General features: G+C 40.9%; 1 protein-coding gene across 2 annotated transcripts; it reads left to right on the plus strand.

The window, feature by feature from the left end:
- The first annotated feature begins 904 nt into the window (after positions 1-904).
- On the plus strand, positions 905-11,856 carry ocel1 (occludin/ELL domain containing 1). 2 transcript variants are annotated; one of them, XM_034182445.1, is made up of 6 exons: positions 905-1,004; positions 5,991-7,132; positions 10,614-10,810; positions 10,881-11,052; positions 11,129-11,179; positions 11,731-11,856. In XM_034182445.1, the coding sequence occupies exons 2-6, from the start codon at positions 5,999-6,001 to the stop codon at positions 11,851-11,853; spliced, it is 1,677 nt and encodes a 558-aa protein (XP_034038336.1). In that variant the 5' UTR covers positions 905-1,004; positions 5,991-5,998; the 3' UTR covers positions 11,854-11,856. The 2 variants fall into 2 exon arrangements, with proteins under 2 accessions (XP_034038336.1, XP_034038337.1); XM_034182446.1 differs by lacking the exon at positions 905-1,004 and having other exon boundaries at positions 5,973-7,132.
- The last annotated feature ends 331 nt before the right edge of the window (positions 11,857-12,187 follow it).

Consider the following 12,187-nt stretch of genomic DNA (forward strand, 5'->3'; position numbering starts at 1 on the left):
TCCCTACTGTGAAGCATGGTGGTGGCAGCATCATGCTGTGGGGATGTTTTTCAGCGGCAGGAACTGGGAGACTAGTCAGGATTGAGGGAAAGATGAATGCAGCAATGTACAGAGACATCCTGGATGAAAACCTGCTCCAGAGCACTCTTGACCTAAGACTGGGGTGACAGTTCATCTTTCAGCAGGACAATGACCCTCAGCACACAGCCAAGATATCAAAGGAGTGGCTTCAGAACAACTCTGTGAATGTCCTTGAGTGGTCCAGCCAGAGCCCAGACCTGAATCTGATTGAACATCTCTGGAGAGATCAGAAAATGATTGTGCACCGACGCTCCCCATCCAACCTGATGGAGCTTGAGAGGTGCTGCAAAGAGGAATGGACAAAACTGCCCAAAGATAGGTGCACCAAGCTTGTGGCATCATATTCAGGAAGACTTGAGGCTGTAATTGCTGCCAAAGGTGCATCAACAAAGTACTGAGCAAAGACTGTGACCACTTATGTACATGTAATTTCTTAGTTTTTTTATTTTTCATAAATTTTCCACAAAAATAAACTTTTTTCATGTTTTTATTTTTGGCTGTTGTGAGTATAATTTTGAGTTAAAAAAAAAAAAAAAAAAAAGAATTTACTCCACTTTGGAATAAGGCTGTTAACATAACAAAATGTGGAAAAAGTGAAGCGCTGTGAATACTTTCCGGATGCACCGTATGAATGATGTCCGACTACGATGTGTTTTTGCTGTACCACACTGTCATTCACCGCCTCAGGTTTTAATGTCTGCACTCTCAGATTAAGGCAGGGCCGCTTGGGTTTAATGTTTAAACTTTCACTCCCCTCACACACACAATCAGGCCAGTCACACACAATGTGCGCACCCAAAGGTCAAAGTACGAGTGAACGAGCTGACAGGGAGCTGAGCGGGCCTGCTGGTTACTGTGGACATTTTACAGCAAGTGTCCTGTTTTCTTCAGCACAAGAAACAACTAAACTGCACTGAAGTCAGGTAAGCAGGTTAATATTTTCATGTCACCACATCATTATATTTAAACACTGTTAGTGATCAAGCCTCTGTGTGCTCTGTTGAGCTCTGACGGTTGTTTGGTTTAGGAGAAACCAGTTCCTGTCTGTGTGCAGAAACTCTTAAAGGTGGACAGTGTCACACAGCTCCTGAGTTGTGACGTTGACATTCTGGACTTTCTGTACAAATGTTTGTTCATGCCATTGAAGGTGTTAATTTGGGCCTCATTCTTCAGTGACGTAAAATCGGTATGATACCAAGCATCTTAGAGTTTTGTATAATGGATTGTAAAGTTGCTTGTGGTACCATGAATCTTTTCATAAGGTCTCCTAAGGAGGACGTGAACTTGTGGATTTTACAGACAATATGTAAATTTGACATGAGCGCAATCCCTATGGATAATAAAGAATAGAAAATCTCCAAAATAACAACAGGTAACTATTTTAGTAGGTTTCTTCAGTCACTATATTTAAGAGATATGAGTTGATAGACAGAATATGCTTTATTATGATCACAGCTAATACATGTGGCTAATCTAATAATAACTGATAATGTGTCTTTAATCTTTCCTTTGAGCAGTCATTGGGAAATTACTAAGAAACATGTTCCAAGGTCCTTTATATAATTAATCTGGTTGCAGTTCATAAATGATAAATGCCATCATTATGTTGTGGCACTGTTTCCAAACTTTGGGTTGTATGTCATATAATCAGCTTTGCGCTAGCATGAGCTAAGTCACTCCATTAGGAGCAACAAGATTTGTGATGTACTGAAAAAATACATATTTGTGGTCACTGAGGACCTGAGCAAGGGAAGCACCTTAAAACTGTGATTCACTGTGGATTTAACCATCCACATATCTTGAAAAGTCAGTAGCATCACACAGCGCAATGCTATTGGGCAAATATTAGCATGGCAACTCATTGGTGTCACATAATGCAGTGCTAATGAGCTAACATTAGCATGAGCTGAATTCCTCGGCTAGAGCAGAAATCACGTATCATTTTGACACATCACATCAGACGCGTTGGAGTTGCACTTCTCACTAAACAGCTGCTGAGTAATTTTCACCCTGATTACTGTTATGACAACAACCACAAACATAACAAGCTGTCACCATGGCAGGCAAAACGAGCTAAATATTAAATGCATCTTTTTCCACACTCTTCAGTTTGGATTTATATTCTGTGTGAGCATGCTCCATGCATTTTTCCATCATTCATGCAGCCGGATCACAGATAAATCGGCAGCAAAATTACATCATCTGATAATTATTACCTTTCACTGGACTTTCTATGGCTGGAAAATATCTGACAGCTATGAAAAACAAAAAAATTTTCAAAAACCATTGCAGCAACTGAAAAACACTGCACTGCTGTCCAGCTGAGAAAACTCACTTTGTCCTCTTCCATCTGGACCTCAGTGAGTCAGACTCTGGATTATACAAATCATGAATAAAGACAAAGCTGATGGTGAGTCCACATGAACTTAATCTACCTATTTATATATTAAAACATTCCACGCGAGGAGTTTGCATGCAGGTGCTATCAAGCGCACGGCAGCAAAGAAAAACAACAAAACGTACATGCGCACAAGATAAATCCAAACTGAATGTGCGTATTACAGAAATGTGGAAAAAGGTTTCATTTAATATTGAGCTTGTTTTGTCTGCCATGGTGACAGCATCTTAGTTAGGTAATGCTGCTGGTTGTCATCATAACAGCAACTGGGACTCAGATTACTTTAGCAGCTGTTTATTGAAGTCCAACGTGTCTGACTTGAAGCATCAACATGACACGTGCTTTCGGTGACAACCAAATTCCCCCATTGTGCGCAAAGGGGCAAAATGTGCTTCCCAAACACACTTAAGAGTTACAATTTACTTAGAAAAATCTTACTGCATATCTTCAAGTAGTTTTACACGTGGCCTGAAAAAATGACTATATGTGGTTTTTGAGTTTAATTTTTAACAGACGCACATATTTTAGCCTTAGAGAATTATGTGACAGATTCCAGAACTTTAAGTTCTGGTGCTACTCAATATTTCTGGAAGTGCACAAAGTCATGTTCCAGATGCTGAAATATTGACCAAATTCCAACCTTTTTAAAGGAACCATAACTGTAAACATGCTGATGATCCTAATTTATGTTCCACTTCACAGGTCCATGATGTTTCCTGCTTGATTATTTGGACCATTGGTTAGTACGAACACTGGACTTTATGAGTAATTCACTGCATCTTCTCTGTTTAGTATGTTTGAAAATTGTTTGTAGTTTGTCTTGTTTGTTAATTTGTTATTGGTAGTATGGCCAGTCCTCTGAATGTGGTGTGATTAAGGCTTCTTCCAATAAATAAATAAATAAATTGAAGGTCTAGTGGTGAAGCATTGAGCTTGAGACCCAAGGACCCTCAGGTCAAACCTCAGCCACACCGAAAAATCACTAAGGGCCTTTGGTCAAGGTTCTTAAGTTGGTCCCAGTGCGTAGCGAGTGCCTTGAATGCTACCATTGGTGTGTGAATGTGAGGCATTATTGTAGAGCGCTGTATAAATACATTCCATTTACCAAATAAAATAAAAACGCCTGAGGGAGTTTTTATTTATATCCCTATCACACATATGTCGATTGAGGCCGAATTGCGTCAGAATGACACATCTGGCCACAATTGGGAAATACTGAGGTGCAGTCTGAAGATCACCGGATGGCACATATTTAGTCCTATTCGCTCAGCTGTCCCGAGTGTGTTGCACATGTTCAAAACACTCTTGGTGCCATTGAGATGTGAAGCACATCTGACTGCGGTCTATATGCAGTTTTTGCATCATCTGATCGCAGTCTACATATTCTGACGGCATCTGAAACAATCTGATCACGGTTGATTGAGCTCTGAGATCAATCGGTCACAGCAAAGCCTGACGGCATGTTGTGCCACGGATGTCCACCTCCACTGGACCCCGGCCAGGGAGAGCAAAGAAATGTTATGTAATAACATGTATGAGGCACACATTCATCATGTACAGTGGGTGTGAATAGTGCGATGACAATTCCATGCGGGGCTGGAATTGTCACTCAGCTGTGTGTGTGTGTTCATAAAGGCTGTATGAGCCACTAAGTATGCGCACGTGCCACTGGACACCTTTGATGAAAGTTTGCTGGCAGTGGGCCAAGTAGTTACACCATGCGTCAGACGCAGCCTTGACACATATGGCGTGAGTCCTGTCCATATGTTATACTCCAATGTCCAGGAACTGTGCAAAGGGAAGAACACAGCGCACCCTCCTGTCCCGTGTTTGCTATCCAGACGTTTGGACATTTGGCAGTCTTTTATGGCCATCTGACAACAGTCTGTGTCATCTACCTGTTGTCTACATACGCTTTGGATGCCATCGTGCAGGTGTGAATGAGGTAATCACAACTGATCACACCTCTTTCCCCCCCAAATGCACCTGATTATGGCAATTTTTGGCCTTTCTGCCTGGTACCTACACATTCTTGCTATGTGTGACGGGGCTTTATCACTGTTACCAGTGTGCTTGCTCAGGGGGTTGGTAAACTTAGACCTTACCCTTGTGAAGCACCTTAGGGTGATTTACATTGTGATTTGGCACTATATAAATAAACTAAATTAAATTTTGTTGAATTTCTACATTTCAGAAAAATGAAACCCCAGTCCCAGGTCTTTTCCTAACCCTAACCATAAACTAAAGTAATTTGCAAGGTCGCTTTATAGCTGAGACAACTGGTTTCAAGTCTTGTTCAAAAACCGGGAGCATGCTACTTTCCGATAATGGTGCTCAGCTGTTTTGTTTTGGTTTTTTGAATGACGCATGCACAGTGAAGGCGGGGGGGGGGTACCATTCCCAACCAAAATTGGTCTGCCTTTTGCATCTGTGCATGCGTCATTTCGGGGCACGGCAGCACATCTGAGACGGAGTCTCTACTGCCAAAGCAATTAAATGGATTAGTGGGATTATTAACCATCAGTAATGAAAGTAAAACATCTTAAATCATTCTAACTAGGCTGTTTTAAGCAGAAACCCAGCGAAATTCCATGACACTTTGAAATGTTGACGCGCAGTGAACGCATCAGCTAGCAGCTTGTTTAGCTGTGGTGCTCTGATCACTTTTATGATGAAATAATGCTGAATTTATGTGGAAATGATTGCTGTACAAAAGCTTCAGATATCTGTCGCTGAGACATATGATGACTGGAGTGCAGTTTGAAGCAGAAATGAGGTGTTAATCCATGAACCGCGTCATCGGGGGGACTGATTTTTAGACGGACCTTTCGGTTGGTGACCCCGGCATGCAGGTGCCTCAGTGTTGTGGACCCGAGATGGTTACTTTTGAGATTTGAGGGTTAACTGGCTGTCTGCCTGGGTGGTTGTCATCTAGAACCCAAGGCAATTCCGTAATGCGGCGGTAGTCATGACTCGCTGCACCAGTCTGTGCTCACAGACTGGTTCCACAGTTAAACCACAATTATGCCAAATAATCTTTTGTAATCTTCTGCAGTCTTCTGGAATGTGAGCAGCAGAGCATGCACAGGATTAACAGTCAGTCAATAAATCAGTCTGCAAAATTTCCATACGTAACACCATAAATACCACTGAGTATTCAATTCTGAAATTTTGGGTTTTGATAGATACAGGTGAGGACCAGTGAAGCAACTATTTTATGATCATGTTGACATTTTATGAAAAAAAATAATAATAATAATACAAGCAGGCCATCAAGTTGCTTGTTAAGCCATGTTGTTGATCGCAGGATCCTGATGGCCACCAGAGGCCACTGTTGCTTGTGTGCAGTAGGAGAAAACTGAGTTTGAACTTCTTAGTAAACGTATGTAAATTCATGCCCACAGTGGGATGAATTCTGATGCGTACATGCTAACTGTATTTTTTTTTTTATGATAATATATCCCTTTTTACCATGCTTTCTCTCTCTCTGCAAATATTTTTCACCAAACAGCCCAAAGCATGAGGAGCTGGAGCAAGAATATCAAAAAGGCTGACAGTGACTCCGGTGACTCCTCCGGGAAGAGGAAGTCGATCAGCGACGTACGGCTGCCCGTGTGGGTGACTCACTCACCGGCACCTGATAACATCACAGACAATGACACAGACTCCACAGGCCGCGTGTCCTGCGCGCCGTCTAATGCAGGAAAAGACACCAAAGGTCGCATGAAGGGCCTATTAAAATCCCTCATCCCTCAGTCGTGGGGAAGCCTTAAGAACAAATGGACCAAGGACACCAACAGAACAAATGAGTGTGAAACCAGCATCACCAAGCTCCAGATTCTTCCCAATGGGACCAGAGTGAGTCCTCCTGTGAGCCCCGTACTGGACCACAGAAACTGGGATGCCAAGGAAGAGTCGGTGGCCAGCTCCACTGAGAATTCCCATAATCCTTTATTAAGGAAGCACTCCGTTGAGGATCTCTTCTACCAGGACCCACGAGAGGAATCTGTGCTCACCAGCATCCACCCTGCAGAGTACTATGCAGAAAAGGTAGAGGTGTATAAGCTGAAATACTCCTATCTGAAATCCTGGCCAGGATTGCTGAGGCTCCTTGCCGGACTTGAGCTGTTGTTTGGGGGGATGGTGTTTGCCTGCATCATTGCTTACATCCAGAAGGACAGTGAGTGGTCCAACACATATGGTCTCTATAATGGGATATACAACAATGGCCTGGGCCTTTCCGGGTACAGCTACAGAGGTCCAATGACCCCGTTTGTCCTGGCTGTGGCTGGCATCTCTTGGATCTTGACGTTAATTCTCTTAGTGATGGGACTGACTATGTACTATCGTACGATCCTTCTGGACTCCTCCTGGTGGCCTCTGACGGAAGCGTTTGTCAACGTGACTGTGTTTTTGCTCTACATGGCTGCAGGAATTGTCTACCTGAATGACTTGAACCGCGGTGGGCTGTGCTACATGACAGTTGGCATTAACCCCATCATGGCCAACCTGTGTCGGGTTGATGGGGGTCAGATGGCTGGAACGGCCTTCATCTTCATCAATATGGTGATGTATCTCATAAGCTTTGTGGTTTGTCTGAAGATGTGGAGGCATGAGGCTGCACGCAGGGAAACCCAAAACTTTGATAACAAGGTACAGTTCACAAGATCTACTCAAACTTCAGTTAGAAATGTGGAGCAAATAGTTTTCAAATCTCTTATTCAGGACCACGCATATGCACAGCTTTATAACTCTGAGAAAAAGAAATATGTGATTCTGCACGGAGTTGATACATGAGGCCCCTGGACTCACAACCAAGCTGGAAACTTATATCTGTGGTGGTGGGCACTGCTAGCCTAAAAGTTAATTTCGATCACCACTAATCCGCTAACTGAAAAGTTATCTATGGTAATGAAGAGCCCCTAAAAGATTCAGATGACAGTACTGCTAATTGTTAACTTTTATTATATGAATTTAGCTTTGGCTTGGGTGTTTTTGGCTCTAACCCCCTGAAAACATTCCCAGTGTTGTATAGTAACGAAGTAAAAATACTTCACTACTGTACTTAAGTACGTTTTGGGAGACTTTGTACTTTACTTGAGTTTTTAAATTCAGCTTACTTTCACTTTTACTTCACTACATTTCCGACCTTAATTGCATACTTCTACTCCAATACATTTTTTATGCGCCATGCCGTTACTCTTTACAAAAAAAAAAACAAAAAAAACACACACACACACGAAAAAAGTCTTGTTTTCACCCAGAGACACCACTGATTACTAGTGACTGCAACGAAGTCAGGCCGATTTGTCATGAGGCATGAAAGCACTTGTAGAGGCAGTGTGCAAAAACTACGAAAGTTGTGGCTTGGTGGCCATTCTCGCATGCAGCTCGCTGCAATGTAAAACAAAAATGAAATGAGTGTGTCCATGTGTGTAAATGCTGAGGCTCAAATCAGCATACACACTGAAGTAAAAAAATATTAGGTGTACGGCAGCTGACACTGGGTGTGACATTTACAACATTACACATGTGTTTATTGACAAATACTGAACTCAGGGTGACAGTCGGGGCCTGTTAAGAAGCTCTCTAGTTTCACCATCAAGACAAAGAAAACACATTCATAATAATAATAACAACAAAACTCATATTTAAACATGCACATGCCCAAATGTGCCTGTGCTGGTTATCATTAGGAGCAATTACACAAACTATTTATCCACCAAGCAGCCATCCATCGCACACCGTCCCAGCCTCTGGCCAGTCCTCAACCCAATGCATTTATGCTTCACATATGATTTGAAGATTGATTGATTAAATGAAAATGTTCCCTGTTAACAAAAACAAATATGTCATGTCATGGCACCTTATTACAATATGTATGCAGTCAATAGCTCTGATTACATTTGAGAAACCGGATCATTTTAACAATCTAATGAATGCATTTACTCTGGCTTGACCTCCTGCACCTCCATCTCCTCAATGTGATCCTTGTTGCTGGATTAATGTATAAGAGCCAACAGGAACAAACATCAGATTTGAGGGTTTAGCATTTTCTGACCATTAAGCTTTATTTGCCCCCCACCCCTCAAAAACTTTAAAAATTAAGAAATTAAGTTAGCTAACTTTTAATGAGCTGAACTAAATTTAGTGAGAAGTAATTGGTCCATCTAATCCTCTAGTAAAAAAAATTGCTTCATTAATTACAGTAGCTGTAAGTTGATTAGCTGAGCTGTGTACAATGGCAATAACAATATCTGAATATTTTAGATTTAACAGAATTAGTTATTGACAAAAAATGATGGTGAATGGGGTTTTACCACAATATGTGCGTTACATATGTTTCATTAGTGAAGCCGATGGAGGCATGTCTGTCTGTCTGTTCACCAGTGGTGGGCACAGTTCCGATAATCCGATAATGGATAATTATCAAAGATAATGTTTTCATTATCGGATTATCTTTTCAGATATCTTTAAAAACCATTATCGGACTAATTATCTTCCGATAAATGTTTGTTCGATAATTTTTAGACCGTTAACGTGGTAAACAAAGCTGAACAGCTACAAACATTTATAAAATTTAAAATCAGTTGAGCACCAACCTGATAAATGTTTCTTAGCAGATGTGTAGTTCTACCCTCTACAAACAGAGGAGAGCTACTTCTATTTTTTACAAAAACTCTCAATGTGAGACATTAAAGTTACAAAAAAAACCAAAAGATTACAAGACAGGTCTGCGGTGTTTGCACAGGCACAGTGCGAGAGGTTGGACGCTTGTAGCGCTTCAGCAGCGGGATACCCTCACGACAGCCGACCAGAATATCAAACAGGTTTGATTTTCATCTGACCATACGCTCGGCAATCAGGAGGTGGTCGTGAGATGTTAAACGCAGCTCATTACTCCATGTATACTAAACAATGCAGGACGTGTGATTAACCTGAAACTCTGTGCGATCCAAAAAATTCTCACACGAATGAAAATCAGCTGAAAAAAGGGCCAAAACTCACACAGTGTAAACCCAGCTTAAGTACTGAACATCTGGCAGCAGTAGATCATGGCAGTGTTCTATTTATTTTGACACCGGTTATATCAGATGGTTATCTAATTACAACTTGGCTTTTTTTTTTTTTTTTTGAAAATGCCTTTTTTTTTTTTACAAATAAAAAAATTGAATATTTTACAAAAGCACATTTATCTGTAAACACCAACACATGACACACCTCACATTCACGTGTTGGTTTACATAACGAATGAGTCAATCAATCAGTGTTAGCGGAGGCACATTTTACCCAGAATCCTTTGCAATCTGTGTTTGTTACAAAACGTCAGAATTAGTGCATTATTCAACATTAAAAGATATATGTTGTATCTTAACTTTGCACAAATGACAGAATAGACATTAATGGAGTTATTCTATCAGTATTCATTTTATTTATACACCAAACCATAACTCAGCACTGCTTTATTTTCCAAGACCTCCACCTGACGACAGCGTTGTGATTGAATACAGAATTGAGCTTCGTGGCTCCCCTCATCTTGCTTCTGTGCTGGAAGCCATGTACAGTGGTCCCTGTTTTATGTTCTTCAACTACATCTCAAATATTTCAGGTTATTATACTGTATCTTTCTGCATTATTTACCCTTGACATGAAAAAAGTGTTTTGATGAGTAATTTGCATACTGATGTGTTCCAGAGGGTTTGGCATGATTTAGTATTTTGCATATAAACACTTAATAAGGCAGAAAAAAAACCCTCATAGATCGCTGAAGCAGTTATACTTGAGATGTATAAATGAACAACAAAAGGCCATAAGTATTTGGACAGTAACCTTTAAAAATAAATACATAAAAATGGCCTCTGTTCACCTTCACAGTGGACTTAAGATGAAGATCAAGATGTACTTGTAATGAAGACTTTTAATGAAAGTTCAAGGAATTTAACAAAAATAAATGATTTAGGCAAGGTTCAACAGGAACCATTTAGCTACAAATATTGGCTCTGGTGCCACCAAACCTTTTTTCTTAAAAAAAGAGAGCACCATCTAGTGGGCTGAGAAAAAAAGGCAGTAATCACACAGTCACTCATAAATATTATTTGCTGTTTCTCAGTGTGATCGCTCTCTCTATCTTTAGTCTCAAGATGAGTCTCCTCAGTCCATCCCACTAAAACCCCAAAACCTAAAGCAGATTGCATTTACTGATGAGAAAGATGGGTTTCTGAGTGAAAATCCAGTGAATCAGCAGCCACGTGTTCCTGGAGCCAACAAGAGTCTTGTCGGTGCAAGGACAGGCTTTACCCCCAAAGTCCACGTGGTGCCAGACTACATCATGTGAGTCTGTAATCACAGTGACTTCATGATTGTTGTCACACTTTGTGCTCACAATCTTCCGTTACTACAGAAAGTACCCAGAGATCAGCTGTGCGGAGGAAAGAGAAAAGTACCGAGCCGTGTTTAATGACCAGTATCAGGAATACAAGGACCTGCACGCTGACATCAATGCCTCGCTCAGCAAATTCACACAACTGGATGCTATGATGGCCCGACTACTCAGAGAGGGAAAACACCACGAGGTCAGTGTAGAATTCCACCTCAAACACGACCAGTGCTCAGTTTTTCAAAACCTAATCGAGCTGTCGCTCTGTTTAGGATCAAGACAGGATTCAACGCATTTTGATGACGTATCAGCAGAAGAAGAACGTGAGTGTGAAATACCTGCAAAAATCATCTAAGGATGTTGAATATTTAATCCCCGTGTGCATCACATTCATCATAGGAATATTCGCTTTTTTATTAAATTTGTTCACTGATGCAAATGTTACACCAGTTTTGTAATTATAATTTACCGTATTTCCCCATCGAAGGGGCAGAACAATACGTCGATACATGCCCACCCCCTTTTTTTGAAGAAAGTTAGTTAAATGCTCACATGAAATTGAATTAAATTGCACATAATGCATTTAAAGAATGAGAAAAGGGCAAAAAAAAAAAAATGGATGCAATCAGGTGAGTTATTTGCGATATATTTATTATTTGTGATGAAATTAAACATTTTATTGAAATTGGCATTCCAATGTACTTGACATTGGCCATGCTCGTGCATCGACAGAATTTTGCATGGGGAGCTGGGCTCTTCTCTTCTCGTTCTTCTCTGATGGTAGAACGGTGTAATATCGCTGCATTTGGGTTCAGACAAGCAGAAGAAGACAAAAAACCTGAAATAATCTATGAATGTAATTTTGTTTATGCAGGATCCGGCCTTCAGAGAGAAACAAGAACGGCGTGCCTACCTGAAAGCTAAATTAAGCCACATCAAAAACAGAATCCGCAGCTTTGATCAGGATGCCATGGCAAATGTGTCACATGAAAAATAACACAAAGAAGACGTAAAATATGAGGGGGGGGGGGGTCTTTCTCCATGGAATACTGCTTTGCTGTGTACTGTTTGAATAAGTGTATATATTTCCTTTTAAACACATGAAATAATGATTCTTTTGTCATTTTGCATTCTTTCACAATATGTGTATCGGTTGTGCCCAAGTTCCAGTCGCTGGTGCTGAAATATAAAACAAACTCTGAAGCATCAGTACCTACCTCCTTGAATGGCCACTTGAGGCTGGTTTCAAAAGTGAGTTCCGACCCATAGAATCCCATGTTAAATGCCCAACTTCACAGCAGAGACGAACATAACAAAAACACAGGCGTTAC

The sequence above is a fragment of the Thalassophryne amazonica genome, chromosome 12 (genome assembly GCF_902500255.1).
Source record: "Thalassophryne amazonica chromosome 12, fThaAma1.1, whole genome shotgun sequence".
NCBI classification, from domain to species: domain Eukaryota; kingdom Metazoa; phylum Chordata; class Actinopteri; order Batrachoidiformes; family Batrachoididae; genus Thalassophryne; species Thalassophryne amazonica.

Excerpts from the sequence above, each read along its gene's own strand:
- ocel1 (XM_034182445.1), top strand. The coding sequence starts at position 5,999 with ATGAGGAGCTGGAGCAAGAATATCAAAAAGGCTGACAGTGACTCCGGT. Across the intron at positions 7,133-10,613 it reads CCCAAAACTTTGATAACAAG|TCTCAAGATGAGTCTCCTCA; the intron begins GTACAGTTCACA and ends CTCTATCTTTAG. Across the intron at positions 11,053-11,128 it reads GAGAGGGAAAACACCACGAG|GATCAAGACAGGATTCAACG; the intron begins GTCAGTGTAGAA and ends CGCTCTGTTTAG.